This window comes from Lichenostomus cassidix, chromosome 4, assembly GCF_008360975.1.
Source record: "Lichenostomus cassidix isolate B80296 chromosome 4, HeHo_3.0, whole genome shotgun sequence".
NCBI classification, from domain to species: domain Eukaryota; kingdom Metazoa; phylum Chordata; class Aves; order Passeriformes; family Meliphagidae; genus Lichenostomus; species Lichenostomus cassidix.
This window is the reverse complement of record NC_139484.1, coordinates 12,993,937-13,008,328: the sequence shown is the minus strand read 5'-3', so window position 1 is coordinate 13,008,328 and position 14,392 is coordinate 12,993,937. Positions and strand designations below refer to the sequence as shown.

The window sequence follows — 14,392 nt, the reverse complement described above, 5'->3', positions numbered from 1 at the left end:
AAATTTAGCACATTTTTAATACAGGTAATCTATGATGCTATGAATTGCTGCCTAAAACTGGAAATGACAGCATGGTAACTACTTATAGTGAATTCATACTACTGCAGTATTTTTAAATGAATGGAAAGCTCAGTTAGTATCTAACCCAGATCTTTCAACACGAGAGGGCACATCAGCCTCGAGAACAAAGCTTATTAAATAAAAATACTGTGAAAAGCTATTTTTTCACTTATATAGCTGTGTCTTTGCTTAAACATGATGTACTAGAAGTATTAGACTTGTGTTGACTGGATGTAGAAATCAACTATTTTTGATTCTTATTTAAGTTGCTATCCCCTTAAATAAAAATCCCAACTTAAATCTACTTTTAAATGACATTTTAGCAATTGTAAACACTTTCACCAAAACACAATCCTGCAATTAGTTCAGAAACAACCTCTTAATGCATTTTCCCTTTACTATCATATAAGACAGCGTGGAGATTCTTCATGCTGTTTCTGCAACTTGAATATCTAAGGAGAGAAGATTTGGTAGATGGTGTGGAACAAGAGTAACAGCAGGAAGACAGGGGCCAACCTTCATATTTCCCGTGACAGCCAGCAGAGTACATGCATATTTCATGTAGTCACTTGGTGGAAAGTTTTTGTCCACTGTAGTTCTTACCATTATCAGGATGGTGTAGTTCAATACAGAGACTGATCAGCAAAAATGGGGTAGAAGCTTTTGGTTTTGAGTCCCTTTGTTTACTGAACAGCTTTATGAAAGCCTATTTCCAACATGCTCCATTCAATCAAATGCTTTGCAGGTTGAAGTAGTGGCTGGGACATCAACTCCTCAGGCTGGGAAAAAGCTGCTAGTCTTTGACCCAAGTGCTCTGGTATCACTACATGTCTTTGTTGTTGGTATTACTGACTGGCTTCCCACAAACACTCTGAGACACAGATTCTCTGAAGTAATAACGTAATGCAGATAAGATTGTGTGGTCAAGATCTAGTCTGTGCAGCATAGAGGAACAGCTGTTCCAGTGTAAGTATTTTAAATCTGTTAGTATTGAATTGATACCATCTTGTAATCATGAAATACTCTCAATGGAACAGCAAGTTTTCTACTGAATTTTCTCATGTTCAGCCAGCCTTCCTGGAGCTACAAGGTACTGAGATTCACTTCACTGCTGGGATAAAGGGCTCATTTTCTTGGTACAAACTCAGTTTTTATTTCCTCCTTATGCTCAAAATTGAGTTCTTAGTAAAGAACAAATGTGAATGTCATGTCTGAAATGAAGTTAGAAATGCAGTTCCTCAACTATATTTCAAATCCTCTAGGGGATATCTTTTTAATGACAGATGGAAAAGATGTAATTTTCCCAGTTGTATAGCGGTGGCTTGAGGTAATTGTTAGTGGTGAGAGGGAATTTCTTCTAATAAGATTACTGTTTGCATTCAGTGTTTTCTGTAACAGTTGTTTTGACCAGGGTTTTTTAAAACATGAAACTTAGCACTTAATCACTGTCCTTGGTTCACTGAAAAACACTGAGCTTTTATGTATCTAACTTTTCTTTCAACTGGATAGTCTTTCTGCCTCTTCTTTGGAATGTGTTTTCTGCTGTTTATCTGTGTTTTTCTGGATGTGAGGCACTGGTTCCTGATTTCAATACAAAAAGAATTTTATCCAGAGATCACTTCACCTAGAGTTAAGAAAACCTCCAACTTCAAAACTCAGGCTTAATCCCTCCCTCTCCGACAAAAAAATCCTAGAAAATCCTGAAGTCATTATCACACAATGCTCTTTCCTATTCCCCTGCACCCCTCAAGAGTAGACTTGCTCTAATAGTAGTATTTCCTGCATCAGTGGCATAATCACATTTCTGACTAGAGGCAGCAATTCCACTGCTTATTTTTGCAGTGTTGGCTGCAAAGTTTGCTTCATTTGCCAGTAAGTTGAGGGAAATGAGAAAACTCTGCTACTGAAGTTGTGGAGGACACTACTAGAGCAACTGACTAGAGGAGTCTAAGCCATGATCTTAACAAAAGGCCTGCCAATGAGACAAACAGGAAATAAGGCAAAACATGGACCATCCCAGTGAACATGGGTACTCCCTGAACACTGAATTCTCTGCTCTACAGCTGGCTTCAGGGTTGAGCTGGATGCTACAATCCACTGTAGTCCTAGAACAGCCTCAGAAACTCAACAGTTCCAGCCACTTTCTCAGTACAGTTGCAGCAAATGGATGCTGCTTCTCACCCTAGCCCTGCTTAGGCTGTGCCTTGTGCAGTGAATCCCACAACATTTGCCACTGACTCTGCAGAACTCTTCCTCTGTCACATACACACTTTAAAATCTCTAGAGGAAAACAAGAGCAATCACAGTCACACTCTTAATGCTCAATAATTCCAACACTGAGTTTAGAAATAAGCTTTTATTAAGTAGATCGAGTAAGCCACTATTGAAGAATGAGTATAGAAACAGAAGTTCCATAACCAGGACTAATTCTGTAATGTTATTCAGTGGTTAACAATTTTTTATTATTTAATACTCAGAATGCTCACCCTAAATACATGGTCTTCCTAGTCCCAGTGAGATTTCAGTTGCTTGATTCTATCTTCTATCAAAAATTCCATTACAAAAAGGCAGTTACCATGTTGCTGGCCACTTAGAAGGTCCATGTTTGGCTCTAAAATTTCAGGACACTTCGAATGCTTAAAACAGGAAAGAAAAACAAAAATTACCAAGAAGTCAATTTTCTCCCCACCTCTCTCCTTTCATTGCTGAGACATATTTTAACTTCTATTTTTTGTAAGAACAAAGTCATGCTTATGCCTATAATATTTTTTAAAGATCCAGGATAATGGTTGTTATCTTTAGGGTTTTTTTAGTCTCTCCTCCAGTAAAATAAATGGATGCTTTTTAAACTAGGTGTAAGTTTTCACTAGCCAAGATTGATCAGGAGCAGTAATATTTAGAAATGAAGTTAGTACTTTGGAGAAAGTTATATACAATAGATAGATACAGACTGAGATCAAATACAAAGACCATGCTGGTTTCTGGAGATAATATAACTATTTATTCATCTGCAGATGAACCTAAATATGGATAAACATAGTTGCCTACATTAGTTCAAATATATCTTCTGATGAGAATACCCTACTTGCACTGCTTTTGCAGTTGATCAGTATTTGCAAAGTACACTATGATAGGTGCAGCAAAGCTCATCACACACCCAGCAGCTTTTTTTTAACCAGCACCAGGTCACATCAATGAGTTGGGCCTCACTAGGAAGTTTAAGAGAGCTGTGGTCCGAGTCTGCAGAATCAACAGTCCAGACTGCCACTCATCTTAATAAAGGCAAGAACTGCTCTATGTGAAGAACCACAAACCCATCATATGAACATTCTGCCCCAGTTCAAACTAGAGGGAGAAAAAAATGTAAAATGTAGCACATTTAAAGATTGTTCCAAATGACTGATTGTGCTGGCTATCTAATCTAAATAATTTGAAAATATACTGAAATGGACTATTAAATTAAAATAGACTAATAGCTTAATGACTTGTAAAAGTGTATTGTGAACTTTTCCTCAGTCTTTTTACATTCCTTTTCATGAGGAAGAATGTTTTAGCAATGGTGAAAGCCTGAGACTGACCTACCCCCTTTATCAGCTTTACATCTGTGCATATTTCTCTTGCATACTGTTGCTTGCTTTTGACTGTGTGCCTGTGTTTTGGCACATGCCTGGAGGAGGCTCAGAGGCAAAAAGAGTCTTTATATCATAATGGATGCATGTGGTACATGTCACCCTTTAGCCTCCCTGTTTACAACATGACAGCAGGCAGGGAACCTGTGTTTTGGCAGTGTCTCATCAAGAAATGTCTTCTATACCTTTCAACATTGTGAACATTACCTTTTTCCCGAATGCATGAGCTCAAAAGCCTCATTAATTTTGTCAAAAGGCAGGGTGTGAGTCACAAATTCATCAACCTTGATCTTTTTGGACATGTATTCAGTCACCAGTTTGGGTACACTGTCTACGCTCTTCCAGCCTGAAAGAAAGAAAACGTGCCTTGTTTTTTCCCTTTTCTACCCATCTTGGAAAATTAAAAATATAATCCTTGCACAGGCTGTCAGTAAGATGAGTGACATGTTTGTCCCTCCCACCCTATGGAGGTCTGGTGAAAGCACAAATTATCTAAACACATGCAAGTGCAGAAATCTTTCACTAGCTATTCCAGCATTCAACATAACAGGAGCCTTCATCTAGGAAAGAATACACAAGGCATCTCTGTCAGGCTCCCTACATATCTTTATAACCCAACCCAATAAGTTTTGTATTGCTTGGTAAAGAGCATTGTAATAATTCAAAGTTGGAATATTTCCATGAACTTCAGCAATTACTGAATTCCCCCAAAAAGGACTAAATGTGTTTTTGGGTTGACAGCACAGAATGTGTGTATCAAGCACTTGTTACTTTTTATTTTAAATGTCTTCATGGCACGTTGTCACACTGGCCCCACAATTTGCTTAGTGGTTAAGCAACACAAACATACTGGTGTGAGTTCCCATCTCTCCAAAGACCAGGTCCTTTCACTGGTCCAAACTGAACCAAACCTTCACTTGGTGATAAAGCAGTCTCCCTATACCACTCATTTAGTACTGAATAGCATATAGATATATTCTCTCATCAAAATATGTTAGATGCCATACCTATGTGTTAATCTCTACCTTGTCTGTAGGAATAACAGATGTTAAAAGTCTGTATCTTAAAAGTCAACAGAGCATTTATGAATAGCCTGTCAATAGTACATTTCCCACACAAGCAAAACCAAGGTGGCATGTTGTTCCCATCTTTAGCCCATAGTAAATGATTTTTATCCCCCTACTAAGGGGGTAGCAAGAGTTACCTCCAAATGCAGTCCCTTTCCATGTCCGCCCAGTTACTAGCTGGAATGGCCGAGTGGAGATCTCCTGGCCAGCAGCAGCTACTCCAACTATCACACTGACTCCCCAGCCTTTGTGGCAAGCTTCCAAGGCAGCTCTCTTCATAGACAGGACAAAGCAGAGTGTTTATTGCTAAGGTTTATGCTGTCTAGACAGTTGCACTTCCTTTCCCCCAGATAAATGAAACACCACATCAGCATTTAAGGAACAATAAATACACTGAAAATTACATTATATTTTCCATTTGTTCAAATTCCTTATACTGTTAAAAAGTTCACTTTGCACATTTTATATCCTATCTAGCTTCCAAAGAAGTCATTCTGAACTCCCACTCAGAGTTGGGATAAACTGTAATCACAGACTGTATTACTGACAGTTCAGAATGGTACTGTAATTCCTGAAAACCTAGCCATACATTCAGTAATACTTCTGCATTTCCAAAGGGGAAATTTCACCCTGAGAAATTAGGGAAATGCTGAGTGATCCCTGAGACTTTACTTTGCACAATATATTTTATGTGAGTTTTGTTAATTTTTTAACTGTCAGCGTACAGAAACTCAATATTTCAAAGACTTCCCATTAAGGAAAAAAAGTCTGTAAGTCATAAGTGCCCTTTTTAACCCAAGAAGTAGCAGCTGCTTTTATTACTTAATTAGGATTGAATGTGAATTGTCCTTTTTAGTTACAGCATTTATCATTGTAAAAAAAAATAGTCTGGCATGTTTTGTGTTCAGAAAGCAGCTCATCTTGCTATTTAGCTCAACTGGTCCCTCCCTGTACAAGCTCCTGTTGGTAAAGCACTCACCATGACTCCAACATTCCCGATGCACTCAAACGAGTAGTCCACACCACCATCAGTCATCTCAACCAGCACCTCCTGGATGGGCTTCTTGGAGTCTTGAGGGCTGATGCACTCAGTAGCTCCAAACTCCTTGGCTTTGGCATACTTATCCTTGTTAATGTCAATGCCAATGATCCGGGATGCTCCTGCTATTTTGCAGCCCATAATAACTGCCAGCCCAACTCCTCCCAAACCAAAGACGGCACACGTAGAGCCAGGCTCCACCTAGGAGTAAGAATGAAGTTGTGAGAAGGAGAAAAAAATTCATACTTCCACATGAGGAGGAAATGCAGGTTAAGGAGTCTGTAATAAAGGAAAAAATGGAAGCAAATAATTATGGCTATCAGATTTTATCACTTGGAGAAGGGAAACTATATAGAAATTTAATCCAAAAAGCTCTTTAGGTACTAAGCTTTTCTTTTTGCATAAAGACTCATGCCCACTCACCTACCACCTCTGTCTCACCCTGAGCTTCAGACTATAAGAATGACTTGCAGCAAGATGAACATGAACTGGAAAACTAATTTGTATACAGCTGGTATCAAAAGGGATGCAGAATACTCCATCTGAATTTGCTCCAAAGGGCAACAGGTTCTTCTAACCTGATCTGGCCTCTATGGGGAAGTGAGAAATTCTTAGCTAAATTCTGTCAGTTGAAGAGGAAGAAGAAACACAGATTTGGTCCATCATGTTTACAGTCCTGATCTGGTCCCCAAGTTGTGTACCACAAGCACAGCCTTTACCTTAGCAGTGTTGACAGCAGCCCCATAGCCCGTGGAGATGCCACAGCCCAGCAGGCACACTTTATCCAGAGGTGCTGCAGCATCTATCTTGGCCACGGAGATATCAGCCACCACAGTGTACTCAGAGAAGGTGCTGGTCCCCATGAAGTGGTAAATCTGCTTTCCCTTGCAGGTGAATCTGCTGGTACCATCAGGCATGACTCCTCTCCCTTGAGTAATTCTTGAGGCAAAGACAGGAAGTACAATCAGAGTTTTAAGCAGCAAATTTTCTCACCAGGCAGAATCTGCTAAGCAGCACAGAGATGCAGCTGCATACTTGCACCTTTATATTTTGACCATTTCAATAAACCTAGCTCTTCACAGAAGTGTGATGGTAAACACTTAAAACTTCATGCAGTTAATTCCTCCATGGAAGCACTAAAAGAAATCGAGTTTATTAACATGCTAACTTTGTTAGCTACCAATGCTAACTGCTTGTGCCACAGTACCACACCACTGTCTTGGGCTTCTTCAGTTCCCTCCCAATAAATAACACTTCTCAGTTATGTCACTGGGGCTTTTTCTTTGAGTTTGGGAGACTTTCTTTCAGAATAGGACCTGCAAATTTATCTGGGAAGCAGGTGTTAAGGTAAAAAAAGAAGCTGTCTGTATGGTTTTGTACCACTTGAAAACTTGGGTGTTCACTCATAAGAGCTAAATTCCCTGAAGTGCTTCCCTTAAATGTGGATTAAATATGGAGTCAGAGCATTTATGGTTTCAAACCTGTGGACATACACTAGCAGCTTGTACCTTCACATCCATGAAAACAGAAAAAGATTTATTTAAGGAAAGAAAAGAAATTTTAAGGAAGAATGGGAAAAAATTGCATAACTGACTCATGAAACGTGTACTTTCCAAGTCATTAAATGATGCATTAACAGACTTATTCTTCAGAGAAAACTCCTGTCAATTAGTTTTGATAATTATAGCAGGTATACATTGAACAAATGCTATACTATGTGTCAAAAGAAAAAAGAAGTCATACAGACCTTATCTTCTGGCACAGGTTTGTTTTGGGATTCTTACAGAACTTGCACTCTCCACACTGGGGGATGTATAGAGGGATAACAGTGTCCCCTGAAAAAAACCAATTCTGTGTCTAGTTATTGAGTCAAGCAAGGCATTCTAAAAGAGAAGCGAAGTTACTTGATTGTCACTGTTTTTATGTGAGCTTGTGCTCACCTAAAACCTTTGTGTACTTAAAACTGTGTGGTATAGAGTGGTATTACAGAGTGCTAGATAAACCACTTTAATCCTGGCTGAGCAGACAGCCCATCCAAAATTCATCATTCCAGAACAAGTAGCAATGTTACTGTAAAACACAACAACCCCAAATCAACAGTGAACAACATAATTAAACACTTTAAGCCCTTGAATTAAACCAACAGATAACTGTCGCTGTTGAGCAGCTAGCAGAGTAATGAATGCATCAGTTCTCAGTGGCAAGAAGGAATGACCTTTATTGTTTTGATTTCATCACATATATGAGTTTTCAAAAGTCACCCAGATTGGTCAGTCAGAAGCCTTCCCCCAGGCCTGATTGGCCAGGCCTGCACTGCCCAAGTTCTGGGACACTGTTCCAACAACATCCAAACTTTATCTTTATTTATAAAACACAAGAAAATTTCTCATGGGAAAAACCTGTGCTAGCCACAGCTAACAACTATCATTTGAAAAAATAAAACCACAACACTCTTCTAACTATACATTGATCTAGAAATTGGTGTGCTGGGCTCTTTCAAGCATTAAATCAAGAGTTCACTGAATAAATTAGTGTTGTATCTCACAGGCATACACCCCAGAATAAAACACTATATTAACTCCTGCAATATGGCATTTCAGTGGCCCAATTTGATAGCTGGTCTTCAAATAAAGTAACACTTTTAAGGAAGGCAGAAAACTTGTAAGGTATTTTCTTACCTTTCTTTACTTTTGTTACTCCTTCCCCAACACTCTCTACAATTCCTGCTCCTTCATGCCCCAAGATCACAGGGAAACATCCTTCAGGATCAGCACCACTCAGAGTATAGGCATCAGTGTGACAGACAGCAGTGGCAATTATCTGTGAAGAAAGATATAATCTGAGACACCCTGAAGAACAGAATAGTAGCACAGATCTACATAATTTCCTTTGGTCAGAAACTCAGAACAATGGCCAGGTCAAAGCACTTGCAGCATTTGGGATATGGGCAACACATTTTCAACTCCTGGCAAAGCACTTTTTTGTACTTCAAAAAAGGAAAGTCGTGGTAGTACATTTTTATAATTTCTGCCAACCAAAATGTGACACTGAAGGGGGTAAAAGATGACATGTTGGCTCCTATAGCTAGAAATCAGTGCTCCAAGTCATCTCAAAGTAGGTTAGCATCTCAGATTTGAAATAAATTTACTCTCAGGAGTAAAATTACCAGAGAGATCATGCAGAACTCTCAGTACTGCATAAATCCAGTTTAAGTCTTCAGCACTATGCAGAAAACCTTTCCACAGAAATAAGTTTTTGGCAGGTACAGGCTACTGCAAAATCCTGATGAAATCAGAAATTTGGATATAGGGAATCCAAGAGACCGATCCCAGCAGCCAGTAACTTATAGCCTGACTGAAGTAAAATCCAGCATGTTACACAGCTGCCACAAGTCACGAGCTGCTGTCCTCCAAGCAAGATAAAGGTGTTCCCAACTACTGTCCTTCAAACAAGATAAAGGTGTTCCCAGTTCACACATTTTGTGGGAACTCACTCTGTAACAACTGGAATTGATCCCTGAGATTAGCCATTATCCTCAGACCAGACTGCAAAGTAAGACTAGTAAAAATTAAGTGTTTTTCATAAACAGATCTAAATACTATAATTTTCTCCTCTGTAAAGCCAGCTGAGATACTAATGAACCAATTATATCTATTCAACATTTCTTCTATTGGCAAACAAACAGTTCATCTTTAATACTCAGTCTCCCAAAACAGGAAACATACAGATAAGAATTGATGTAATTACCTTGATACGAACTTCATGAGCTTTTGGTGGAGCAACTTCCACCTCCTCAATAGAGAGGGGTTTACCTGCCCCCCAGGCAACAGCAGCCTTGCATTTAATAACCTAAGAGAAAAAAACAACAAAAAAAGAGGACATCTGTTGTATGGTTCATTTAAAATAATTCTTGTTCAGCCAAGTGAGAAAATAAAAGAAGCACTACTAGCTTTTGGAAAGAATCCCAGATCTGAAATTCATAATTTCAACACAAAGGTTTAATTGCCCCACATTTGCTTTCAGGAAGCTAAACAATAATGAGTAAGCCAAGATCTGAAATTTGGATGGCATTCTCTTACTGAGCAAAAAATATAAGAAGCCTGGGGCTGCTTAGGAGACACGCTGCAGTGAAGTGAGCAACATGAATGAAAAGGTTACATAATAAATATGGTGGTTTAAAATCAGAGACTGCCATTCATTTCAGATATGTTCATTAAGCACTGAGTGCTTAAAGTTGGAAAGTTCAGAAAGGAAATGGTGGAGACCCACATCAAGAGTGAATTTCCTGTTCCTTATCAGAATGGCATTTCCAAGTAGGATTCTGGCAAGGGGATGCACGTGCATGCAGCTGACATGCAGAGCTCTCCGATGATGCAGAGGGACCAGAGGGACTTTGCTATAAGGCTCCTGTAAGTCAGTTATTGAGCACTAACACCTCTGCAGTGGCCACAGAAATCACTGCCAGCAAGTCGTCATTCACTGCTCTCAGCACCACAACAAATCCACAACTAAACATCCCAGGAAGCTTTTCAATCCCAACAGTGCAGAGCCTGGATGAAAGAGCAGGATTTCTGGATCTGTAAACCCTATAAACAGGTATATATGCACAAGTGACTGACAAAATCAGCAGGCAGCATAGCCATACAGTCTAGAGCAGCTTCAGGATAACCATCTGGAGGTTGGTTTCATGAAGATGACAAGGTCTAAGCCATTGCTATTGGAAATGCAAGCATTTCACAGCGTGTGCTATCAACCCATAGAAGAAAGTGACATTTTTTTGTGTTCAAAATAGATGTGCTGTTCCCATGGAATCCCTGAAAGAGGATTAATGCAAATTCCCAAGACCAGACATACAGTCACCCAGCCTTTTTGAAATTTCACTTTCTGGAAGAAATAACAGTGCCAAGACCACCTGTTGAGCTTGCCAGGTCTGATTTATCACCTGAGATCACAAGAAAATAGGAGCTAGTCTATGCCTTTCTGTAGTATTTCTGTTGTACAGTAAATAGTATCAGGCTTTTCCACAGACAGTTAAAATCCTCACTGTACCTGTAATAGCAGAACTTCAGGTGTTTACCTTGGCTTAAATTTGGTAAAATAAATACTACAGACCCTACAAATTTTGTAGCAGAATACAGGTACCTATTCCAACAGCCAGCAGGGGTCTGCATTAGACAGAAACACCCCTAACCAGAACCATGAAATCTCCTGGCCCTGCTTTTTTAATACCAGGGCAAATATTACAAAAATGCACGGAATGTGCCATAGTAACTAACTGAGGAATCACACTGAGCACCATCAGTCATAATCTCTAAATCTACCAAAGATTTTGCCAGAAAATCTAAATTCAAAGCACAAAGTGCAAGAGGAGCTATCATTCAGTAAATCATTTACTGGTTTTCAATCCATCCCCTCAGCCTCCCCTCATGAAGTCAGCACTTGTTCTTGCATGGGAGACTGCAAGAACAAGTCAAATTTCTAAAATTTGATTTCCACAAGCTTCGTTAAACACAAAATCAGAGAGGAGAAAAAAGTCTCCTTACAGGACAAATTCTGATAGTCTAAAACTGAAAGTACACATCTGAAAGCACATTTTGGAACAGTAATTTCTGATTCAGTTCATATAGCCACAAAGGCCCCTGGACTATTCACAGTGGGCATCAGGACAGACCCATCTTCTTCTGCCCTCTAATTATTCAAAGCTTTCCACTGATGTTTTGCTGAAAATCTTAAAGCCAACAACTGGGAAAAAACCAAACACCAACTTCCAGCAGTTCTTCACTTCCTCTATTACCATACTAGCACCGGAGCACAGCTGTTGGGTTGCTTGTGGCTGCGCACACCATCAGCTATCTCAGCCGAGACGAATCCGAGCTCTGGGCAGCGGTAAAAGCTGCTCCACAGCCCAGTGCCAGCCTGGAGCAGCCTGCAGCCGGCCAGGCACGGCCACCCAGCCCGCTGGGCCCGGGCACTGACCGCCTGGGCAGAACCACAGCAGTGCTGCCAGCAGCTCTGAGCTACCGCGCTGTTCTTAAAGCAACGCGGCAAACGTGCCGGGCAGTGGCTTTGGGAGCAGGCACGGTGCTGTTTTACCCTTCCTTCGCACCCATTCGGTTGCACCTGCCCGAAGCCCACAGGAAACCACGCAAGCTCAAGGTCTCCTGCTTGTTCCTCCCAGTCCTGCAAATACAGCGGGAGCCTCCCGAGCCTAAGCAGCGGCACCGACTCCGCCGCACGCCTCACACGCGTGGGGCAGGAGCGCCGAGACGGCCGGACAACCCTGAGCCCTGGCTCTCGCCAGCGCTGAGGCGGGAGAGCCACGGCGGCCCCGGCCCGCAGCCCCAGCGCCGGCAGGCAGGGCAGGGCAGGGCAGGGAGGGCTCGCCCGCCTCATCCTGCCCGCTGCGGGACCCTCCACCGGCCCTGGGCGACCTTCCCACGGCGGCACGCACTCACTCACTCACTCACTCACCCCGCTCGCCATCGCGCACGGCTGCCGGCGGAAGGGGACGGGGAGCCCGCCTCCTTGCCCGCCGCTTCTCTCCCCGCCTCTCTTTCAGGGGCGGGCGAAGGAACTGGCTCTTTGCTCCCCCTCTCGCCTGTCTCCCTCGCAGGGCAGAGGCGGGCTGGTTCAGCCGCAAGCGTCTTGCGGCGCTTTTCTTCCCGCAGAGCGCGGTGCCGGCCAAGGTCTCTGTTTCCTGAGGGTGGCCGCAGTGTTGCCTTGCGGTGTGCTTGGGTTTGTGGCTGCTGACGGCTGCAGCAGCGTCTTCCATCCCGGCCCCTTCAGTCCGGCGGGCAGATGGACATTCCTGTGCCTGTGATCAGGGATCAGGCGCTCTGTCCAGGCTAAGGGGCCTGTTCCTGACGGCAGTAATTGCCCAGACTCCTTTCCCAGCTAACGGGACTCCGCGGCCTCCTCTGTGCCGCTCCCTGAGCGCCGCAGCGGTGCCTGCATGTGCCTGCCGTCCCTCTGAAGGGGAATCGTGCCCTGGCTCCCGTTCTGCAGCTGCTTCATACTGCCTGTGTCTCACCTGGACACGGGTGGGAGCTGGCGATGTCCCCAGTGAGTGTCCATTGTGCCTGGATCTGTTCTTGGCTGGTTAAACTGCTGCGGTGGAGGTCTTGCTGGGCGGCAGAGTGCTTTAAACGGGGTGAAGGCCGGCCTGCTGCCTCGTTAAGGGATCACGGTGCAATGGAAATTGTGGCCGGGCCTCTTGACATTCCATCTGGCAGCCTTTGAAGCAAAGGGTCTGTTGCTGCAAGATGGGGTCATTAACCTGCTCGTGCTGTTGTTTCGTTTTCTGAAAAACATTTTTTCTCCAGGCAGGGTGGGGAGGGCTTCTTGTGAGGTGTGCAGACATGGTTGTGTAAGATGGGCGGAACAGTTCTGCCATGGGCAGTCGGGATTTTCCACGAGAGGTGCTGGTGCTTGAGGAATTGCAGGGTGTAACTAAGTCCCCTCAGTAAGAAAGGGAATTTTTATCTCCCAGTGACACACTAACAAAAGCTTAGCAAATACCACAGATAGGCAACAGCACCAGCTTGGGGAAAATTATTAATACAACACATGCAACTATGGCATTTAGTAAATAATACGAAGGAACATACATTTAACATTAAACTAAATCTGTAGGCTCAGGAAAGCTGACGTGGAACTGGAAGGTAATTTGGCCAGTGAGGGTGTTATATAGGTTTCACATATGGTGAGAGATCTTGACAAGGAATGAAAGGATATGTGATCAGGCTTCTATCCCATGGCCTTCTTGAGGATTCCCACTAGCTTCAGTTTGCGTGCAGTGGCCGCCACTAAAACCTTGTCATTGAAATCTAAGCAGGCCATGCCTTTTCCCTTGGTTAAATTAAGCTCTGCCAACCTCTCCTGTGAATTTCAAGCTCTTGGCCACCCCTGGTTTTTCAGTGCTTCCAAAAAGCCTCCAAGCATTTTATGTTTAGCTGAAGTCCACAGATGCTCTGCTTTTTTAGTATCCTTGACATCCTGGACATTGCAGGCATTGATTCTGATAGCCAAAGGGACAAATACATGTATCACACCTCCTTAATGTTCATTGTCCAATTTCAGAGATTAAAGGGGTTGTTTATTTTTTCATCTTTCCTTTGCTTGCAGTTTTGTGATGCTGCCTCCAGTGTTGCTGTGTTCTTTTGGAAGCCACAGGACACGGTAAGTGGTTTTGCAACTTTCTTTCTGTTCTCAGCACCATGCAAGTAAATCAAGTTGCCACTCCATGCTCTTGCCTGAGCTATCTAAGCTTTGTCACATATGTTTCAGGTTTATATACATAAGTTCTGTAAGTGAGGACTGCCACTGCTGCTCTGGATTTTACACTGGGTTGGTTTTGGTGTTATTCTAGCAGGTATAACATGTTGATTGGGAGCATCAATTTGGGTTGGGAAAAGAGGAGGGCTTGGAAGCACTGCGAGCATGTGGGAGAGAGACCTGGCAATCATGTTCTTGTTGGGCGGATGTTGTCTCCTTCGTGTGGCAAGTAGGGGAGAAGCCCAAAATAAGTCTGAGTGCCAGTGGCAGAAGCTGGCTGTGTGCCTCCATCAGAACAAGGAGCTGGTGGTTTGGCACTGGAA

The 14,392-nt window shown here is 42.5% G+C and overlaps 1 protein-coding gene and 1 long non-coding RNA gene across 2 annotated transcripts in view; one reads left to right on the top strand and one right to left on the bottom strand.

Annotated features, from left to right (window-relative positions):
- Positions 1-2,401: 2,401 nt before the first annotated feature.
- Positions 2,402-12,410, bottom strand: LOC146437912 (alcohol dehydrogenase class-3). Its single transcript, XM_085057961.1, has 9 exons — positions 12,267-12,410; positions 9,543-9,644; positions 8,474-8,615; positions 7,543-7,630; positions 6,515-6,734; positions 5,736-5,996; positions 4,894-5,029; positions 3,897-4,035; positions 2,402-2,696 (listed from the first exon to the last, which is right to left on the bottom strand). The coding sequence occupies exons 1-9, from the start codon at positions 12,276-12,278 to the stop codon at positions 2,672-2,674; spliced, it is 1,125 nt and encodes a 374-aa protein (XP_084914087.1). The 5' UTR covers positions 12,279-12,410; the 3' UTR covers positions 2,402-2,671.
- Positions 12,353-14,392, top strand: part of LOC146437906 (uncharacterized) — a 48,957-nt gene continuing 46,917 nt past the window's right edge. The window contains exons 1-2 of the long non-coding RNA XR_014851590.1: positions 12,353-12,481; positions 13,920-13,973. This is a non-coding gene — a long non-coding RNA (uncharacterized LOC146437906). The remainder of the gene's footprint in view (positions 12,482-13,919; positions 13,974-14,392) is intronic.